General features: G+C 40.2%; 1 protein-coding gene across 1 annotated transcript in view; it reads left to right on the top strand.

Annotated features, from left to right (window-relative positions):
* The window catches only part of ARL15 (ADP ribosylation factor like GTPase 15), a 397,041-nt gene extending 374,449 nt beyond the window's left edge, over nt 1–22,592 (top strand). Inside the window, exon 5 of the mRNA XM_041748766.1 lies at nt 19,798–22,592. Coding sequence (XP_041604700.1) covers nt 19,798–19,950 — 153 coding nt within the window. The 3' untranslated portion in view covers nt 19,951–22,592. The remainder of the gene's footprint in view (nt 1–19,797) is intronic.
* Nucleotides 22,593–23,394: the final 802 nt, after the last annotated feature.

Genomic DNA, 23,394 nt, shown 5'->3' with positions numbered 1-23,394 from the left:
ACCTAGTAAGTGGTAAAGCAGAGATGTAAACCTAGGCATTTGTGGCTCTAGCCCAAAACACTATTACACTATGCTACCACCTACATGGACACAGAGCAGAGGACCTTCTAGGAGAACGGCATGCCTTGAGCAAAGGGCTTATCTATGGGAAGGGCAGGATGGATTTAAGGAGTGACTATACACCCAGCTTAGCTAGTAAATTGGGGACCCAAGGATCTGTATGTTTGGAAGACTATCTACATGGCCTGATTTTTAAGGAGTGTCAGGAGGCCCTGCAACCAGGTCTTATCCCAGCCCTACTGGAAGTGCCTGAAGCTACACTCTGTTGGATTTCATTTCCTTTTATTGTCCACTGGTCTTTCGTGCAGCCCCACCTCATTGGTGGTGCTGGCTTCATGTGCACCATGCTAAGAGACACCACAGTTCTGCTATGCCAGACTCCCACCATTACATCCTGCCCCCATTGCCTAGACACACTACTTAACCTTTCCAAGCTTCAATGTCCTAATAGTACCTTCCTAGTGTGTTGACATAAGAGTTAATGAGGTAATATATTTTTACAAATTTTTAAAGAGCACCTGACACAGTAAGATATACAGAGACCTGGGGTTCCTAGGATTGCAGAAAGGAATTACTAGAAAGGAAGGTGGAAAAAGAGGAAGAAAGGCAAGATTTTATTTCTCTCACAGAGTTTGGCCAAAGTCCTGTGGCTAAAGATAACTTAACTTTGCTGATTTTAGATTCCGCCTGCACCTCCCCGGGAGATTATTTTGGAGGGTGTTGTTAGGGGTGATCACGTGGCATATAAAATGCCACATGACATCTGATATCTGGCATAGAAGATAATAAGAGCTGGACAGTGCAGTTACAATCCCATCGCCCAGAAACACCACAGGGGGAAAATAATTCTATGTGAGCACTACTAGCACCACCTTAAAAAAAGAGAGAAAAAAATCTGGAAAATTATCTTTTTTAAGTATCTTGTGTTTTATACAGTAAAACGAACAATCCCTTGGATTTCTCTTTAAGGGATTTGATCTACTGAAGAATTTCTTCCTCCTGTGGTACATAAAATCCATTCTTAAAATGAATTCACTTCAGCTGAGGTTTCTTATACAAGACAATTCTGAAAAATCGGAGTCCATACTCCTTGGTAATAGTGTTGACAAGCACTTTTAAGAACCCCTAAAATAGTAAGAATGACTCAAGACCTAGTGACTTTCAATGAAGCTTGGTGTGTTCTGTTAAGTAATAATGCCAAGCAAAGAGATGGAATGTTATTATTCACTCCAGATGGAGATGTTCCTTTATTTTCATTTGTCTGTGTAGTCACACTGCTTCTGTCCACAAAGAATTTAAAGTGACTCACATGAAAATAATAATAAATTAAAACAGGAGATCAGGACAAAGAAGAAGAGACTAGAATAACATCAACCCTATGGGTTAAATCACTGCTGCCATTTGATTTCATATTCAGCACTGTGTTTCTGAAAAATAAAAAGGTGGGAGGAGTCATGATCTGTGATGTATTTTTCGTTATTGGAAAGAGGAGGTTATGTCTTCAACAGGGAAGAACTGTCTTCCACACTTCTAAAAGACTTTCTGCAAGAGATATAGAATGAATTAATGAGTAATCCATGACAACATTTTTATGGTAAATGAGCTCTCAATTTTTTTGTGGCTTTTTCTTGTGCTGACATTAACAATGTAGTATTAAAATGTAGTGAAGAGATGTTATAGCCTTCTGCAGGCTGTCCTTGAGCTTCATTCAAGTATAGCATCAAACACCCTGTAAAGGAAGGTGGATGGCCTGTGAGCAATCTCTCCGAACGGGGTCTGAGGGAGAGCAGACTGTAGCAGGTTTTATTTCTTGCCCCGGACCTGAAGTCCTGATACTACTGACTGGAAAACGCACAGATGAACTTTGCAGCCTCGTCAGAGAGTAGCAGATTTTTATTTGTGACAGTTAAGAATCCTGAGTGGTGAATCTCTGCTTGAAAGGCTACCCACCTTCCTGAGGTGGGGGCACTCTTATAAATTAAGTAGAGGGTACCATAGGAGGCTAATCGTTGTTGGCAACCGTTTTTTCCCATTCATTTAGCACATGTTTATTGAGCCTCTGCTGTGAGGCAGGTTACATCCTTTTATGTGTCTCTACCTAGAGGTGTATTTTTAGTTTCTTCCTTAAAATGCCCTTTCTGCTCTTGGAGTTGTTCATATATATGTTTCTATTAGTGTTTTAATAGGAGCTTATTATTTCAAGTCCAATAATTCAGAAGCATATTAAGAAAAAGTTAAAATCTTTATTCCCTTCTCCCCACTCCCACCCCATGTTACCATTCGTTGTTACCAGTTTGATGTGGCTCTGTCCATATTTTCCTCTCAAATTACTTCCTTAACTGTTCAGATAGTGTATCTAAAAGTTAAATGTATAAGACTGGTGGGTTTGTTTGTTTGTTTTTAATGGAGATGTACTTATTATGCTGGCAAGTATGAGAAATTTTCCCTTAATTATAATCTATGTTCTATAGTGTTCTTGTTTGTTTTGTCTTGTCTTGTCTTGAGGGAAGGGAGAAAAGCATTGTTACCTCTCTTGAATAACCTAGAAACTAAAGCCCCCATCTTGCACAGAGTCTTTCCTGTTCTGAACAGGACCAAACTTGACAGGATGCCATAAGCTTGTACTTTTCTGATGATGTCGACCAACCTCTGAGGTCAATGTACGTGTATGTGTAATAGAAGCATAGAGATGTTCATTCATTTTGAGGCTGACTTCAGGATCACAGTATCAGATCTAAATACATTCTACACACCCTTCTTGAAATTCAACACTTATGTACCCTTTCCTTGATTTTCTGTTAAACAGGGATTCTGTAATCCGTTTTATAGTGTTACTTATTGTGCATTTAGTGAACAGAGTCCTAAGAACACAGCATGATCTTAAAGTTGCAAAAAGAAAGATTTAGAAAATCTGAATATATAGTTATACTTTTATGCCTAAGACAATACTTGAGGATGATAAGTGTGAAACAAGATGGATCACTGTTGAAAAAACAGAACTACTTTTGGAAAAGCTTAAATAGCAATGGTATTTGAAACATTTCTAGATGGCCAAGACTTGCCAACAATCTCTGAAATACTACATGCAAGGAGTCTTTCCCATGTGTAAGCTGTTAGGCATTGCTAGCCCTTACCCAAGAAAACCAGATACACACAACATACTTTCCAAAATTTGACTCTTAGATCTGAAGACCAGTAATTATAAATATGAGTTATGTGTCCTTAAATGAACATTGTTGCAAGAGAGGTCTAAGGAAGCAAGCTTTAGTGTTCTCATTTTACATGTGGAGAAATGGATGGAATGTGGGAACAGGGCTGGGGGGTAGGGGTGGGGAGCAGGGGGCCAGTGGAGCTCCAAGGTAGAGAGGCCATCTATTAGAAAAGTGAAAAGCAAGTGCCTTGCTAGGAGACGACTTCTTGCCAGCCTCAATGAAGCAGTGTGAGGGTGACCATCCTTTCCTGGAAACGTAAAGCAACCTGAAGGAAGAGGCAGCGGCTTCATCTCATCCAGTTGGTTAATCCCCTCTCTGTCAATCATTGGCGTACGATCTGAATAGACTATAAATTCACATTTCTGGAGCCACATGGTCAAAATAGCACTTTATATTCAGTGTGAAATTCTTAAAATGAAACCCAGCTGGCAGATGGGAAGGATTCTGGGGGTTGGGGGGAACAGGGAGGGGATATTGGGTGTGCAAGGGGTGCATGATTTTCCAGAGAGCTTTTTTTATGCTTTGTGCAGATATAGGAGTATTTTTAAACATCTATGATACAGCGCAAATGAGTCCCTTACACCCGAGCCGTAAGAGTCTAATTTATATTTCAGAAGAATCTAAAAACCATTAAGATACTTATGCAAGCCATTCCAGATTCTTGCCTGTGAGAATAGAATGATTTGCTCATTTAGGGAACAGTTCAGTTCTTCCATGAGTGGTAGTTAATAAATTACATCTTTCAGTGTTTTAAATAAGTCCTTGGCTTTAATAACTTAGTTTAAAAAGAGAGCAAGAGAGACAACAGCTAGTCCAGTTCACTCCCATCTCAATCTCATGTTCAGAACTTCTGCCCGTCATATGGTTCACGCTTGTTCCATTTCCTTCTCTCTCCTCGGCTTGTACGGGAAGTATCCTATGTCTTTGTGCCCCACAGGGTCAGTGGTCACGTCAGAACCAGGCGCACTCTCCGGAACACAATGCTCTTGGTTACTGAGCCAAGCCTTGCAGCCTGTGGGTCATCCCAGACGTCCCCACAGTTTATCACATCACCTTGTCCCTTCTGACAGCACCGAAAAGCAGATCAACCTGTGACCAGGTTATTATGTACTTGGTGTCTGTGACTTCAAAAAAGGAATCAGGATTCAAATATTTTAGCAGCTGTGAGAGATTTCAGCTCGCCCCAATGTTTTATGAAAACCGTGTGCTGCATTTAACTTGCTAAGAAGTGCCCAGGTGATGTGTGTCATATGTCTTGGGTGAGAAGCTGGAGTCCAATAGGCAGGAATTTCTTTCCCCGATCCTTGTTTTCTCCAGAACCACATCTTTCTGTGTGAAAGAGGAGATGTCATGAACTCACACCTAAAATTTACAAACGCTGTTCACGGGCTCTGAAGTCTAAATCCTCTATGTTAAACATGATAAAGACAGGGTATCAGGTAATTCATTCACTAAAAAAATTAATTTGTGGCACACAGAGGTAAATGCCGTTTATGGGCATAATTTTATTTTATTATTGATACATATAGTTAAAAACAGCCCAAGCCATCGTTTGTCTGGTCTTGGCATCCTGTGATTTTTATTTTAAAGTACTATGGTAGAATTGCCGTCTTGCTCATAGATGTGTGATAAAGGTGTAAAGAAACAGAGAACTTCAAAGTAAAATAAGACTTGTCTTCAGAGCGCTAACATAGCTCATCCCTTAGAGAGCTCTAAATGCAGGAAATAGGAATCCAGGGCATCAGCTAACAAAAGTACGCTATAATTCTGTACCTGTTTCTGAGTCTAGAAAATGGGAGTAAGTTCTATTTAGAAAATATTTTACAAATACACTCAAAATAATGTAACATTTGTTTTGTTAAAGGATGCTGTGTTTAAGAACAACGTATCCAGTTTTGACCATAATGTACATTCATAGACATGAATAGTGACTCTCTCTACTTGAGACTGCAGGGGTGTGGGTATCAATATGGACTTCAGTGGGTTTTTTTTTATTTATACTCTACTTTTCTTTCACAAAAGGATTTGAGGTGAGAGACACTAGTATTGATTTTGACAGTGGACATGGTTTTATGTAACACTCTCAACTTCCGACTAAAGTAGGTGTTAATGACATCCCCCTGAGAAGGCGTTCGATTCAGGCAGAATAAAAAGTGGGATTTGAAATTCTTAGAAGCCCCCCTTATATGACCCAATCTGAACTGGTAGATACTAACTGGTAGTTAAAATAATTTAACTTAAAACATATAAATGGTACTAATCTTTTTATATTGGGCCAGTACCTTTTCTCTGAGTACGAAGCCACTGATCAGGGTTCTGTATCATATTTAATGCACAAAATACAGCCACTACCTATGATTTTCACTTCCTGTTTCTTTAAGATAGAACTATAAGATAAAGTAAAACGGTAAGTTAAGGACACGTGGGAAGCAATCCACACCTTCACCTGCCTCGATAGTCGTCTCGCCTAAATCTGATTTGACAACAGCTTTTTTTTTTAAATTTTTTTTATTTATGATAGTCACACATAGAGAGAGAGGCAGAGACACAGGCAGAGGGAGAAGCAGGCTCCATGCACCGGGAGCCCGACGTGGGATTCGATCCTGGGTCTCCAGGATCGCGCCCTGGGCCAAAGGCAGGCGCCAAACCACTGCGCCACCCAGGGATCCCTACAACAGCTTGTTTTTAGTGACTTACCTTCATTGGCCTCTTTGAACACATTCCACATAACTTTTCAGAGAAACAGAAATTCTCTTCTCAACTTCCTATTTCACCCGTTGATGCCATTTTTAATTAAATGACTTGATGATAGTAACAAATGTGTTGCCTCCATGAGAATTAGGAAACCAGCCGGCAGCAGAAGTGAGCAGACATGCCAGACAGCAGTGCCCCGGTGTGAGCATCAGGTGAGCGGCCAGCTCCACCCGGGGCCTGTACCCACAGGGCATGGGCAGTCTGTGCAGGCAACGTCCGTCATTATCGTGCACCGGGGCAATGAAGAGTCAGTTAAACCTAGGTGATTAAGTAGAGGTTAATTGAAGGAGCCTTTATTGTAACTGTATGAAATTTTGTTTTGAAACCAGCTACAGATTTGTCCTTACCTGCAACGGCTTGATATTTAATTCATATCATGCCCTTAGTCCATCTGTTAGATCAGCAATGTGGCAAATGTTGTTATTGCCACGGTGCCTTCTCGTTTTTCATGGCGCTTATTCCATCAGACTTCACTGAGTCACTGCCGTCCCTGCTTGATACCTGCTGGTCTCTTCCAATCAAGCTCGGTGAGATCTGGGACTTATGTTCACCCTTGTGTCCCCAGGACCTGAAACAGTGAGTGAGTAGTAACAGTAGAAGGAGGGACAGGCGGCTATTTATTTGGTGCATTTGTTTCAGCCCAGTTAAATGCTGTGACTTGTCCCCACCAAGATCAATTGATTTCCACTTTGAGCAAGAAGAGAGGACAGAGAGTTGTACTATCGACCTATGGTGCTCTCTAACACAGTTCCTGGTCCACTTTTGCAATCCAGTTCCTCAATCTCCTCCTGATTCTGGGGAGGGAGAGCCTGATGATTTGTGGTCAGAAACCATATATTGAATCATTAACAGGGCTTTTGTTCTTTGATTTTTGCTTTAAAAGATCAGTTCAGAACTGTTTCTCAACTTCAGCATTGTTGACGTTTCAGGCTACATAGTTTTTTGTTGAGGGTTGGGAGGGCAGTCCTGTGCATTGCAGGATGTCCAGCAGCATCCCTGACCCTTACCCACAAGATGCCTGCAGCAAACACCCCACCCCACTCCCACTGTGACAACCAGAAGTATCTCCAGACATTGCCAAATGTCCCCTGAGGGGTGTGGTCACCTTTCCCCTCTGTTGAGAACTAGTGTTTTGGACTAGTCCCAGTTTGACCACTAGGACACAAGGCCGCGCTAACAGTGCTGTGCTAAATCCAGTCAGTGGCTTTTGGAACCTTCATTTCTGGTGTTCTCTTTATGTCTGATTGTAATGTTCTCCAGACTTGTCTTTCATGGGCTTTATTCTGAGTTCAACTAGTCCTGTGTGGGTTTTTTTGGCTAAAATTCCCCAGGACGGATTACCACTCAGCTTTTCTTTCCTCAGACTGCCTGCAAGCCTCTTTCCAAGCTCATATTTCTCAGTTGCCAGGATATTAGGCTCCTGGCCGTATTGCCAGTAGGAAAAGAAATTCTCTCTCTGTGACTAACAACATGGCAGTTTGTTCGAAGGCCATTTGTTACCTGTTCCCCTTGCTCAGATGTGTTTTTGAGGTGGCTGTCAATTTTTTCTGCCTTTTCCCCATCTCTCCACGCCTTCCTGTTTTTCCTTTTCCTCCCAGTGTTTCCATGGTGGCTCCTTGCTGGAGCCAGAGGACAAACTGCTGACAGGAACATCCCTTGAATATCTCTGCATCTGGACAGGGCCATTGGCACCCTCCATTGGAGGCTCAGCAACGCGTGGCTTGCCATATTTGTCTCCTGTTTAAGGCCCAGGAATTTGAATCTGCCCCAACGTCTAAATGTTGTCGTTGTTACGACAGAGTGCTGCCATAGTACCACAAGGCCACTATTAAACATGTTTATTTGGGTTCCATATATTAATATTTTGTTTTGTTATTACCACTGTTGCTTTCCCGACCTCCCAGCTACAAGACTGAGATAGAGGATATATAGTCCATTACCAAAGCCAAATAAGCTAGAATATATACAAACTTTTTAACAGATATTTGTGTTTTTAACAAGCTTTAACCATTGTTTCAACTTATTTTTTCCTAGTATTTTGTTAAGTCAGAGAATCCCTTGAGTTGACCAACTCAGAGTGGTTTTGTGAATGGTACCAATATTGAATAAGCAGAAAGAAGAGTTCTGTCAAAATGAAAGCATGCTCTTCTGGCTGTCTGATTAGGTCACAGCCGATGAAAGTGTATTCATGGCATGGAGCCTTGTATAACAGAAAACAAGCTGAATATGAGATACAGCCAGAAAACAATTTCAGAATATACAACAGTGTTTCAAGAAAATTCAAAATATGAAATAGTATAGCAATTGTCGTCTGTATGTCAGCTAACATCAAGTTACCTCAAATGTTTGGGTAAAGTAAGTCTTTGGGGGATGAAAGCTGATCCCTGGGAGGCAAATGTTGGATTTGAAGACTGCCAGGCTCCAGGTCTTCTCTCTCTCTCATGCCACTTCGCAGAATCACCGTCTGTAGTGAAAACTGGTGCAGCTCCATAACACAAAAGCCTGCATTCTGAGCACTGGAAGGTCCTCGGAGCACATCTACCAATCCCAAGCTAAGCATTTAGCAAGGCAGAGGAGGAATAATCTAAGCGTGTTGATCCTTTTCAGTTACTGAGGCTGACACAACTGTTGGTAATTGATGGGTTTTTTTCCCTGATACCTCTTCACCTCAAAAAGTATGGAATTCATATTTTCAAACTGCACTTTACAATACCAAGATATCTACCCACCCTCCCACCCAGCCAGCCATTTCAATATGCACAGTTAATGAGGATTAAGTTTAAAAAGATAACCTTAAAAGAATCAATTTCATGGTGAATGCATCTAGTTAAGCAAGCCATTTAAACAACATTTTACTCGTGTGTAGCAGACCATTTTATAAGTTACTGATAGCTTTACAAGCCTGTGTTTCAGACAAGCTAATTGGTTGTCTCTGATGTGTTTGGGGCTTTCACTCATTAACTCTCCTTCCTGTCTAGTACATACTTGACTAGCTCTCATATGTATAGATAGAATTGTTTAAGCAGCCATATTCTATTGCCAGGGAAAAAATTTTCATAGATAAATTTCTGCCTATTTACAATGTTTGCTGTTTTGTAATAAAGGTAAAATCATAACCAAGTACTGTCACAAACATGGAAGGTACTTAGAATCAAGTCTAACACCCTAAAAGTGTTGGTACCAGAAATGAATGCTCTTTTGAAGGAGTGGAATAGAATTGATTACAGAAGGGAAAGAGAGGAGGGCAAAGGAAAATGATATGCTGTCGAAACCTGACTGCCTCTGTAATTAATGACCGTGTTATAGATGTTATTGAAAAGTCTGATGCCTGCACCTGCATGCGAAGACAAGTGTACTGATGCTTCTCTTTTTGCATATGTCAGTGCTTTCCATTCTCTAAGATAAGAATTAGATGCTTTGTTTGGACACAGATTAAAGGAATAGCTCAAAACATATGTGTCCTTTGGGTCTTGAGATTTCTGGAGTGGGTCTATTTTCCATGAGGGGTTACTTACTTTTCTGTTTGCAAAACAATTCATTGCAGCTGCCTGTAGGCATATGTATGATAGAGTTTAAACCAATTAGACCTCCGGTTTTGAAACTATTCATGAAATCCCACCTCCTGCATGAAATCTTGGCCTGCTTAATTAAAAGGAGTGGCAACTTCTTCAGTTTCCTTCCTTTACTAACATTTAAATCTGAGCTGAAATACAGTACGTACTTTGTTGCCCTTATCGTTATAGTTTGAGCTCTTTACATTTGTTTAAAGATAATGAGTATCCTCTCTGTGTCTGGCATTCTTTTGGGTATCTCAGAAAATACAAAATTTTTTTCATTGTCTGTGCCTTCAGAGAACTGAGGTCTCTTAGATATGAAAAAATTAAGAATAATTAGCCAAATCTCTGAATTTCCTAAGTGAAATGAGGCTATCCTCATAGATCTGAGTGAGAAGAGTTCAGCCCAGACTTGTGAAGATGCTTCCTGCCCATTGAATCTTGATATCCTAACTCATTAATTTATGTGATGATTATTTATAAAGCCTGTTTGAGGGAGAAAGTAGTGGCTCATATAATGGAATTCATAATAGCCAAAAAGTGGAAACAGCCCAAATGTCCATCGACAGATGAATATGGAAAAACAAAATGTGGTATGTCCATACAATGGAATATCTTTTGGCCATAAGAGGAAGTACTCACAGATGCCATGGATGAACTTTGAAAACTTTATGCTAAATGAGAGAAACCAGACACTAAAGGCCATGTACTATATAATTCCATTTATATGAAATGTGCAGAACAGGCAAATCCTAGAGACAGAAAGGAAATTAGTGAGTGCCGAGGGCTGAGAGAGAGGGCAAATGGGGAGTGACTGCTAATGGGTGGGGAGTTTCTTTTTCAAGTGGTGAAAATGTCCTGAAGTTTGATAGCTGTGATGCTGCAGGTGTCCATTAATATACTGGAAATCACTAACTTGTATTATTTTTCAAAGAGTGAATTTTACAGTCTGCAAATTATAGCTCAATAAAGGAATATTAAATGTCTATAGAGCTGAACGAAAAGATGTTAAAGTATATGCTAGAGAAATGCAAAATCCAAGCAAGGTAAAGGAAATTCTTTAGAATCTTAGGAGGGCATGTCTGCTCCTGAGAGGAGACCCATGATATAGGCAATGATAACTTACATCCTGGAGGTTCTTTTTGTTGTGGCAACTATTTTTGTAAAGAGCCTAACTTGGCAACAAGTGACCCCAAAAGTTTTGCCCTGGACATCTGCCACTCCAGTCACATGTCAGCCTAAAAACTCTGTTTGAAAAGCAACTCAAGTTCAATGAGGTGGGAACCACACGTTGAATGATAACCCATTTCATTTAGGATGGAAAGTTGTTTCCTTAGGATGGAAAGTACTTTCCAGGGAAAGTATTTTTAACCCTGGAGAATTTAACATTAAGAGTATAAAAATAACCAAATCTACAATAGTAATACTTTTATTTCAAGTATATATTACATTTAGGTCCGCCTGGTACATTCACTTTATAATTATTGTTTAAAATGTGTAAATTATTTCAGAATTGGCCTCCTATGTAGAAAGATATGAGGGGCTCCAAGGTGGTTGTCAGTTAAGTACCCGACTCTTGGTTTCAGCTCAGGTCCTAATCTCATGGGTCATAAGATCGAGCCCTGAGTGGGGCTCCATGCCCACCACGAAGTCTGCTTGAAGATTCTCTCTCTTTGCCCCTCCCCCCACTCACACACTTTCTCTTTCCAAAATAAATCTTTAAAAAATATATGAGAATTTAGTTGAGCTTGTAAATAGTATTAGAAAGTACCAGAGCTTGGGACACCTTGGGGGGCTCGGTGGTTAAGCATCTGCCTTTGGCTCAGGTTGTGATCCTGGGGTCCTGGGATCGAGTCCCTTATCGGGCTCCCTGTAGGGAGTCTGCTTCTCCCTTTGCCTATGTTTCTGCCTCTTTCTCTGTGTCTCTCATGAATAAATAAAATATTTTTTAAAAAAAGGAAGGAAGCAAGCAAGCAAGCAAACAAACAAACAAACCAGAGCTTGAGGGGCCCCTGGGTGGCACAGTCAGTTGTGCGTTGGACTCAGTTTCAGCTCAAGTCATGGTCTCAGAGTTGTGAGATCAAGCCCATGTCGCACAGAGTCTGCTTGGGATTCTTTCTCCCTCTCCTCCTGCCCCTCCCACTCGTGCATTTGTGCTATTTCTCTATTTCTCTCTCTCTCTCAAATAAATAAATCTTACCCCTCCAAAAGAAGAAAATACCAGAGCTTGAGAGTCATTGAATTTATAAATTTAAATGAAGAAATGCTTAAGAATTCTTGCTGAGCAAGAGAAAAGACTTAGCTACTTGAGGATATTTTGATTATTATAGTCTAAATGCTGAAAAGAAGACTGAATATATTAAATGTATAAATAGAGTCTTGAAATGTTTAAAAATGGTTAATTAAACTAAGTTTATAAAAGGACCTAAACTATATCCTGAATGTATTGTTAAAACTTAACAGGTATATAGACAGAATGGTGAGATTTTTAAACTGCATATAATAGCTTCAGGAAAACCTGGGTTTTAGACATTGCATATTTAGTAAATTGTATGTTCCTTTTTAAAACTGCAAAGTCACAATAACTAGATTGCTCTGCACTAAGAGCCATACTTGAAGGACACAGGCCGTGGACCCTATGCCCTGGCTAGTTCTTGCTGCTGCAAGGAAGTCTCCACATAAAAGAAACCCAGGCTGAACACAGAGGGGTAAAAATATGGCTTTATGACTACAATCTAAAGCATCTGAAATTATACATGGAGCCTGGCCAGATGGGAAAAGCCAACTTCTATGCCCCCCTCTCCCCCCCAGAGTCTGAGTCAAAGTGGGGGAGAGCTGGTCTAGCAAGTGAGTCCAGCCACCCAGGCTCCTTGTACCCCTGCTGGACAAAGTGGGAAGCTACAAACAGCTTTAGCCAGGGATTGGCAATTTTTTTTTTTATTTATTTTTTTGTAAAGGGCCAAACAGTAAATATTCTAGGCTTTGTGGAACATACTGTCTCTGTGGCAGTTACTCAACTTTGCTGTTGTAGGGTGAAAGCAACCATAGACAAGTGAGTAAACATGGCTATGTTCCAATAAAACTTTATTTGCCTGGGTGCTGGGAGGTAACCAATAGTGGCTACTGTGACGAAGGTCCCGTCTACTTTAGTTTCTTCTACGTTAAGGCTTCTCCTTGAGGTGATAGGAGGACATCAGCTGGATTAAAACTATGAGTAATTAGAAGCCAATTCTTTCCACTTGTGGATGGAAGCACCTTCCATTGGAAGTAGAAGTTGGAGCAATTGCCTGCATACAGGAGTTGCCTCAGGCTCGGGAGGGCCAAATAGAATCCCTGCGATAAAGGAGATGCTCTACAGGAATGCTGGGTATCTTCCATTGGCCTGTGAAGACGGAAAGCATCCATACCTAATTCCTGCCTCTCACAGTGGTTGTCCAATAAGCAAGCTTTTTGAATAGGAGACTGAGACAAACCTTCTAGGCATATCGAAAAGAGAAGATAGATGTAATTTGTTCTGTAATTCTAGGGTACCAGATTAAGCCAAAAAACAGGAATGCTTTTCAGATTCTAGCTCCCACTGCCACAGCACTGGGATCATTTTATTCAGCTCTTCTGGAACACAATAACCTCTCCCGTGCAGTGGAAGCCTCAGTTTTTATGTAACTATTATCACAGCATATAACATTCTCCACACATCAGAGATTACTGATTGGGCAAGAAGACTTCTCATAAGGGCGAGGCTCGATCACAGGTCATAACCTGCAGGCATTTGTCTGGTTTTTAATTATTCCAAGGTCAGGCAGGCTGCACTTTGCTTAAGAAAGAAGTGATCTTAACCATAACTACACTTTCATATTACACCTAACATTCTTGAAATCAATCATCTGTTATAGATCTGCACTCCCAAAGTAATATTGTGGTGTTGGTTAATTTTAATGTGTTTTCTGGTCCCTTTTAGTACTCATTAAAAAGTAAACAATATCTGTTCTGTGTTGTAAGATCTTCAGGACTATGGCAAATTGGTTTTACTTGTATTATTTATTTCTGCCTTTAATGACATATTTAGTACTTTTCTAAGGATTTCAAAATCCTACAAGCAGAACAATGAAAAGGGGAACAGCTGGTGCTGCTCTCTCTAGACTAACCTTTCTTTGAACAAGCTGCCAAGAATGCACTCTGAAGAATCTTAATGATGCCATGCCACTTTATCTCCAGACCCCATCCTGGAGCCATGGTGTGGGCAAAGTTCTCTCTGACTTTGGTGAAGGTTACCAAGTTAAGCCTACCCCATGAGCTTCTGCAATTAAGACCACAAAACGGGAAGGCCCCTCAGCAAACTCACATGTGAGATGTACATACTTGTGTATGCTGGTAAGTGCTTGACAACCGACTCTCTAGAAAGAAGAAAGTCTTGGTTTGTTGCACTTGCAGATTTCCATGGTGTAAATAGTTCAGACCCCGGCCAATTTCATGACTCGTGCATTTTGATGTCCTTGTGCCTGGAGGTGGAAAGAGAAGGCACCTGATCAGCATTTCAATACAAATGTTTCATGTTTCCCCCAGTGTGACATGGTACCACAACAGGTGCATCCACTCTAGTGATTAAAGTTTAAGGAGCCCAGGTGAAGATGAGGCAAGTTCTGTTCCTTTTTGACAGCCATGGACAGTATCCTACAAAATTTCACAATTTATTCAGACTCTCCTAGCATCCTATTAATTGGAGCCCTGGAGTACATTTATCATCTAGACCCTACTTTTACCAGAGAGTTCAAAACCAATATGAACCTGTCTCAAAAAACACGACTCATACAACTATTTGAAAAATACAGGTGTGCCATGGACATGTTGTGTATTTAAAATGACAAGAAAGCCATAATGGCTCCTCTGAATGAAGATAGTTACTGAGTCACGTTCTCTTGCATCATGCTCTTGCTTGCCTACCAGACCCCCAACTGCAGCAGCTCTTTCTGCTGGCTCTCTGTGTTTTTCCTGCATTCTTCATCCAGTGTCCCTATTGTCTTGTCTTACCTGCTGATTGATCGCCTTCGAATTGAAGGAGCTGAAGTTGTCAGCCTGTCTCCTTCATGAGACTGATTCCTTGTCCAGAGATGAAGAAAGAATGTGCCTTTATTTCTAAGGGTTCTTTGAACAGTCTTCTACCGAGATATTTCTTTTTCAGATTGACTTATATTGTCTTAATACTCCTCTCTCTCTCTTTATTTGAATCAGTTCCTTTTCTTCCAGTTGAAGTATAATCAGGGTGCTATAAAGGAGTGAAAAAGCCTTTAGTAAACTGTACAGTATTAAACTTTTATGGTCACTAAAAAGCCAAGGGCCAAAGGGCTTGTAATCTTATAATGTAAATGATGAGGACAGTTCCCTCTTCGGGCTGTTGTTTCTGGGTTTTGTTTTACGGTATTCTGCTCTCATCAGTGGAACCCCGTACATTGGCAAGAGGAGCACTGGCACAAGTGGCTCCTTAAGGCACACACACGCCACCTTCCCACACTCACCAGTTTTGTTCAGGAAGTGGTGGTTGAATAAATGAAGTTCGGGGAAGCCAACTTTCAGGACCCACATTTTCAAAGCTCCTTATACTTAACTTCATCCTACCGCAGTGCACCACAGCCACCCCCAAGTTAGGAAGGGTCTGTTATAACCTGCTAGTTTTTTCCCAGAGGGAAATATGTGTGTCCAGTGTAGGTTGGGATCTAGAGAAGTGCAGGCAGAAAAGATATCCAGCTTCTATCTCTGGTGGTGAATGTGTGGGAAAAGAAACTAAATCTCCCCAGACAGGGCCAGAGATACCTGCATCAGTATCACCCCAGGTGGCCTTCTGGACATGGGAGGGGGTGAGGCATTTTTGGTTACAGCAATGACTGGTTGGGGCTAATGGCATTGAAGTCCCTAGAACTAGAGGTGACATATTCTAGGGTGCTCAGCACAGTCCCATGCAGTAAAGAATTGTCACACACCCTAACCTCTTTTTAATGTCTTACAACACATTCATGTGGGTCAAAGCACTGTTTATAAGTATTTGAGCTTAGAACGTAACTCTATGTCACATAAAAACACTAAGTCATCCCTTCTGGACTGTTCTCTCCCCCGCTCCCCAGAGTGTTTAAAGGAGAATGAGGCCAACTCTGGGCACATACTACTTACATGCTTTAATAACAAAAATAAGAAAAACAAGCAGTTTATTTTTATAAATAAAATGAGATTTGCAGGCTTTTAAAAGGGAAGACCTATTATTGCAGTTCAAAAGCTATTTACATGACTTCCAGAAATTTAGTCACAACAGGTTTGCAAGAATTAAAATAAAATTTTTGCTTGTGAAGTGAAGGCAAGATAGGGAAATCACTGTCATTACATAACCCTGTTAGAGGTCCTAAGTAGGAAAGGATTATTCTTTCTACTCAAAGAAACATAAAGGACATCTACTACCCGATTAGGGGGTCTCCTGTGCCATGAAAAATCTCACAGGTTTCACACCTGCTACAAACATGAGCAGCAAAGCGATGGTGCCAAGATGTCTCTGTGCTATTAGGACTTTACAGTAAATGTGCTGTGGGAATCACGGGATGCAGTGATGCACGTCACCCCACAGTGGCATGAGTGAAGGAGGGCTCTGGTGACATATCTAAAATAGGTTGGCTACTTATGGTGGCTTTGTTTTCCTATCTCTAGGGTGGACACATGGCCACTAACAAATGCCCACTCTCTGTGGCTAACCGAAAATAGCCAACTGACTACAGGTTGCCAAGCAGCTGTATTCTGATGTCATTGCCCCAAGTGCTATCTCCAGGAGCCAATGTGAAGCAGTCACCTCCTCCTCATTCCTGCCGTTTCCAGTGAAGCATAATATTTAAGCCTCTGATTAAGTATTTGAAACATGATTTATGTTGGTCAAACTTAAACACCTTATTCTTTAAAATTATACATCAGCATCATGAAAGGACAGGAAAAGCCATGGTGGACAAGTCAAATGTGACTGTAATTTATATCTTCGTAATACAGAGGAGGTGAAATTTGAAGTTCAAGTTAATATAACAAAACTAAATGAAGGTGCACACCTGGGTGGCACAGCCGGTTAGGCATCTGATTCTTGGTTTTGGCTCAGGTCTTGTCTTGGGATCGTCGGATCAAGCCCCGAGTGGGGCTCCGCAGTGGTCACAAAGTCTGCTTGAGAGTCTCTGTCGCCCCCCTCCCCCCACACTTTTGTGTGCTTGCATGCACGTGCCCATTCTGTCTCTCTCAAATATATGCTAAGTGAAAATCCCAACCTAACTGGAAAAGTTCAAGTCAGAGCATGAGGTCTCCATCTTCTCCTCTCTTGTATTATCTGCTTTGTTTTTAGAAACACGAAACTCTGGGTAATGAGAAGCTATGTTCTGGCAGCAAACCGTCACTCACTGTGGTTGAAACACACTGAAATGCCAGACTAGTTTTACAATTGATATTATAAATTGTGGTGGTGTGGAATCATTTGGATACCAGTCGGGGGAGTATGGAAGGGTGAGTGAGATACCCCACTTAGGTTACAGATCCAAAAATCTCAGGTTACGTAGCCATATTTGTCAGCTTAACACCATTAGGCTCCTTTATCTGATGACCACCCTGTAATGGAACCTTCCATTTCCTCCTCATGTTTCATATTCAGCAGGAACAACTTCTGAAACTACCTTCAGACATCTTTATTATCTTCCAAGTGTGCCTACGCGATAGTCTATATTTTCAGTTGCCTAGAAACCAATCAAATGGGTACCTAAAACCTTACTGGTTTTTTTTGTCTGGTCCGTATTACAAAATACCACAAATTCTATTCTGTGATTATTTCAGTCTAACATTCCTTTCAAATTTGATGTTAATATGCCACCAGGATCAATTCTGTGAATTTTTAAGTGAACCGTTTAAAGGAAGTATTGTTAGTAACATGCCCTTACTGTGCTAGTCCTTATTTTTATTTTAATATTATTCAATTTCTTGCCACCAGCCCTCTTCTCAGTTACTAGCAATACTTAAAATGATTTGGGGACACCTGGGTGCTCAGTCGAGTATCTGCCTCTGGTTCAGGTCATGATCTGGGGGTCCTGGGATCCAGCCCCATGTTGGGCTCCCTGCTCATTGGGGAGTCTGCTTCTCCCTCTCCCTCTTCTGCTTCCCCTGCTTGTGTTCTGTGTGTGTGTCAAATAAATGGATAAAATCTTTAAAAAAATAAAAAATTAAATGATTTGAAGTTATGAAATGTGGCAAGGGTACAACTTTCCTCATGGAGCAGATTTTTGATGTTACGGGCCCTCCCCTCTTGGTGGGAGGCATTACTGATTTGACCAGATACCCCCTTGCATTGTAAGCACTCAGTAGTGCAGTCTGAAGCTCCACTTTGTGGGAGAAGCAAAGAGCCTAACATCTCTGATTTTAAACTCTTCAGAGATAGCCAGCTCCTCCATCAAGCTGTAGACTCAGACACATTCCCCACCTGTCCCCCACCCCCCCACCCCCCCCCACCCCCGCCAACTCTTCTCTCCCCCTGCTGGCTGATGGCCTCCCTTGGTCTGCTGACTAGCAAGCCCTCCGTTGGTGGGGCAGGGCCAGTATAGTACTAGTTACTGCACAAGCAATTACAGCTTCTCTTGGAATTGTTTTCAGTGCTCTAGAGAGAAGAAACTAAAAGAATGGAGTTTACATTTTCCATAAGGGAGAATCCTCTTAATAACATGATTTGTAAAATACCTCGGGCGAACACTGTTCTGAAGTTGTATACCCATTTTCTGATCTGAAATGAGGTTTTCGTTACTTCTCAGAATCAAAATTAATAAGAGTTCTTCCATTTTCACAGGCTTTTTAAAGTAATAGTATTTATTACTACTTTGCAGACATTTACAGAAGGACTTCGGAGACACATTTGAATTATAAAATGTTAGCATAATTGTGGTTCCTAAATTAGCATAAAACCTTAGTATTTCTTACATATATCTTGCTCTCATGAAAAAAAATGTACACATATTTTAATGCCACTTTTGGATGATGTACCTCTGCCATAGTCTGGTACTTGCAGTGATAGAGGCAAAATAAAACCCGATTTGAGAATGGCATATGGTTGAGACACTTTTTTTTTTTAGGTCAGGTGTTGACTAAGGTAAGACCTTGGAATTTGCTATGGCACATGGAATTTACTGAAATTCGTTGACCAAGAATGCCTTCCAACAACGGTTCTTCTGATGTTGCTATTCACTATATTTTATGTTATGTAAACCTCACTAGACTATCAGTACAGTGTTCTGTTCTTGTGGGATGTAGTGTGGGCAGGAGGATAGCTTTATGAACTTTGTGTTTTATCATACCCTTTGAGATTCCTCACTTCTGGGGAAGACATAACAATTTGATATTTCTTCACAATCACAAGCTGGTAATCCTGGATGCTATTAGTATCCAAGGCACTATGCTAAGAATGACTTGTGACTGGATATTAATCAAACAGGTTTTTAGGATACTAAATTCTCTACTCACATGCCAGTTATAAGGTGGTGATTTTTACCTCCCTGAAAATTCAGGACTAGGAGAAAAATAAAAAGCGGGAGACTTCATGTATGTATGTATGTATGTATGTGCATACAAGTTTAAATATGCATACACACACACATACTCAGTTTCTATCCTCTTTCATAAAAAAATGCTTTCTCAAATCTCAAAATTAGATACTAGAAATTTAAGGGAGAGAGAGAGAGAGAGAAAAGACTATTTAAATGATAAGTTTTTGTGGTGTATATGTTTGGTAGTCAAAGCAGTTTTGAGTAATTGATATAGTACATACTCTAGGATGTCACCAATTTAAGAAATTAGCAAGGAGATGTAGCAAAAGCTGCTCTGCTAGTTGTTTTGATGGAATCGAATCTTTTTGGTGTCTGCAGTGTACTTTGCCCTGTGTGGTGGTTGTACATGTAGTTCTTTCTTAGACTTCATCAGACCTCCCATGCTGATAAGTGTGTGGGTGAAATGGCTTGCAAGCAGGTCAGTCACCCCTAAAGAAAACAGTCCTGGGTCACAACATATAACCCACATTATAACAACAGCTGTGGACGGAGTTCTAGAAAGTCCTAGGCATCACAGTTCACAAAAGTTCTCCTTGAAATTCCCCTACTTCGTCACACTCAAAATTTTGGAATTAGGAAGATTCTGATATAACTAATAACATATTTATCTTATCCCCCCTTAAGGTCAAAAAATATTTTGAACTTGAACCACTTGCACGTGGAAAACGCTGGATTCTGCAGCCCTGCTCGCTGGATGACATGGATGCACTGAAGGAGAGCTTCTCTCAGCTGATAAATTTGTTAGAAGAAAAAGACCATGAAGCTGTAAGAATGTGAAATCTGGCAAAAACACGGGTTCCCAAAGACCTTGAACCTATCATGTTAGTTTCTCATTTTAATTTTATTTTGGTATCAAGACTTTAATGGCTTTAGTGTCTCTTTTCTCCTAGTTATCTCAGACTCTCATCTCTCTATTAAAGTGAATATTCTGTAAATCAGGTGAATTATCATCGGCATTAACGTCAAGTACACACTACTGAGAGAGAATTTATTCTCTGTTTACCACTAATTATCTTCACCGCATGTCTCTTCCTTCTGTTGTTCTAAGCAGCTCTTCTATACTCTGTGCTAAAATGGATGGAATTCGTGGCTCACAGAAATCAAATCCCTTGTGAAGGACTCAGGGAGACTCAGAACCTTGACTCATTTTCCCTGGGTTTGTGGAGGTGGGGGAGCACTATGTGACTGGAGCTCCTCATTTTATGTCTATTGTTTCCAAGATCTCTTGGGATTTTTATTTTTTTTTATCATATTTTATTTTTGAGGGTTTTTGTTTGTTTGTTTGTTATTGTTTTTGTTTTTATATATATATATACGGGCCTTATAGATTATAAGAGAAAAATGAGCACCAAAAATTTCAATGAATCACCTTATCAGAGAGGACTATCCTGCCAGGATAAAATTAATGTGGAAGGACTTAAAGACAAGATGTGTAATTTCCTTGATTACATCCGAAGTCTCACTCCCCTCTCTTAAGGGCAAAAACTTCAGTTTTTGAAAAGAGGGAATGTAGGCACAATGCATGCATCACTGATGACTATTTCATCAAGTCCTCAAGTATTTTTTTCATGGAAAGATTTCCCTGCATAAAGTCAAGCTGCGACATATCTTTTTCTAAAAATCGTAAAGTGATTGAAAGAGAGAAAATAATTTTTAAAATAATAGATTAAAATTTTAAAAACAGCCAAATGAAGTATATAGTTTATACTGGCTAGGGTTTAAGCTGGCATGGATTTGACAAAGAAAACAAAGGCAGAATCATCTGTATATTCATTCATTAAGTGCTAATGCAGTTTAACAGAGTCGCTGATTGTCTCCAACGAGTAATTAAAAGTCTATCAGTATTCCTATTATAAACCTCTATTTTCAGGGGTTTCAATATGCCCTTAAAAAATGTGCTGGGGCTGCAGCAAATCATTTTAGGGCTTAGATTCAGTCTTTGGAACTCTTTTTTTGTTTTTGTTTGTTTCCATTTAATTTAAATGATAAAATTATGTAGAGATAAATATGCAGTTTTACCAAGGTTTGGCACCTTTGACCTTTTCTAAAACAAGAATAACCTACAAATATTGAAGTTTATGGATGTAATACTCTTTGGCACATTTTGTAGACTTCTGGCCACTTCAAACACAAAATGGCCAAATGATAGAAAACTGCTCCTTTCACCTGAGCAATAAAAACATGTTTGTAATTTTTAGGTAGCATAGACTGGTTCTCAAATACCACAGGCTCACACTGTATTACATGGTGATGTAATACCTTGTAATTCTCCAGAAGATACACATCACTCAAATACAGCTTTTGTGGTTTAATCTTGTAGGTGGATTTTAACGAAATCATTACCTTTAAACATCGACCACTTCTTTAAGCTTTTTTTTTTTTTTTCCCATGGAATGGATCCAAGAGGATTCATATTCAATCTTGTCTCCAGCATCCCTGAATATTTTTACACTGTGTAATCCGTGAGCAGCACAAAACTTTCATTCCGATGACCAGTGACACAATTCCCACTTTCATTTTGGTTCTGTTGTGCTCATCTTCTGTGAAAAATAAATGATTATTAGGCATTGCTCTCTCTGCAAGTTCATTAAATGTAGACTGTTGTCTTTTTAAGATACTGTGGCTGAGTGCTCCTAAGCCATCTGTTAAATGACTTCCCGTTGTCTGTATGTGTGTTCATGTGTGCGCCAGTGATGGGCTTCTCCTCAGACCCACGACTGTCTGCAGAGTCTCAGCCGTCAGAATGAAAACATTATCAATCAGTACCCAACAACAGCTGTTTTTGACAAGTTTCTGTCTGACGCCTAATGCTTTACAACTGTCAATAAGGCTCCTTCTTTGTCTGGCAGTTCGGAGCTTGCCGTCTTGCTGCTTCCTCCGCGGCATCCTGTCCTTGTAACCCTAGAATTGGCCGTGCTTGGGAAATCCACTTGGGGGGTGGGGGTGGGGGGGCTTGGCCGGGCGAGTGTGGGTGGGTGGCGGGTGGGTGGTGTGTGTGTGTGTGTGTGTGTGTGTGTGTCTATTCCTACCTTCATGTAAAGTGCCACAGGTGTCTTAGTTTGCATATTCAAATATTATATAGGAAAAACAGTCTGTTATGTATTTCTTCACTTAGCTTCTTGTTATATTTATGGAAGTTACCCGTTTTTGTACCTTCTTAGCTAAAGCAGTTGCCTTTTTGTAATGGCAATTAATTTATATGACAAAACTTTGTATCTACTGTAGTTTATAGTATCAGTTGCTAATTAACTGCCATATTGCCCTGTCTTTCTATTAAAAAAGAAAAAAAAATCTGTATCTATACTTAGAGGGTAACGGATTCATGTGGACAATTGCCAGACGAGAAGAACTTGTATTGTCCGTGATTTATATATGATTTCCACTATCTTCAAATGAAAATAAACGCTGAGTAGAATTGATGTTTTCAGACTGACTCCTTTCAAGCTTTAGCATTTGGGAGTCCCAGATTCCTGTTTACATTTGTGTTGCCTGTTTAAGTCTTCAAAATAAGTTCTGCTGCTCTTGGGTCAAAACAAATGATTAATTCACATTTCCTTTGAAGCTATTGTGAAAACCTTAAAAGACAAAAAAAAAAAAAAAAGGCAAAAGCAAGTGTCTTTTCCAGTTGGTTTGTCTTCAGCAGCGATTTGCTTTCATTGGAGCCGTTCCTCCAGAATGAGTGAGCAGAGTCAAGATGTTAATATAAAGTGTCACCTTTCAGTCAAAACCTCATCTTATAATATTTGCTACAAAAGCAATGTTCTAGGAGTGACCGGAGCAATGCACTATTTCCTTCAGTGGCGATCAAAGCCCTAAGGAAATAGATATTTTTAAGTAACGTGAGGAAATGCTGTGTATCTACAGGTCCATCCTTAAGAACCAGAGTAATGTGTAAGAGAGAAAAAGAGTGAGAAAGAACACTAAAAAGATAGCATGATGGAAGAAGAGAAAGAAAAAGAAAAAAAGTTCATGGTAGAAGATGAAAAATTTAAATCCCAGCTCTTTATCTGGTCCCAAACGCAACATTATCCTGACACATCATTTGACTACACAGAGAGCTCACAACACCACTTCTAAGCTGGGATCCAACCTGCATTCCTAGCTTTGTTTCCCAGCTAGGCAATTAGTAGTTATTAAGTTCCTCAGCATCTCAGGCCTATCTAGGCAAATGTGGTAAGAACTGTATGATTTTTGAAGCAAATGGGTTTTCTTAACTTCCAG

This window comes from Vulpes lagopus, chromosome 3, assembly GCF_018345385.1.
Source record: "Vulpes lagopus strain Blue_001 chromosome 3, ASM1834538v1, whole genome shotgun sequence".
NCBI classification, from domain to species: domain Eukaryota; kingdom Metazoa; phylum Chordata; class Mammalia; order Carnivora; family Canidae; genus Vulpes; species Vulpes lagopus.
Note: the sequence above shows the minus strand (reverse complement) of the source record. Positions and strands in the feature narration are given on the sequence as shown.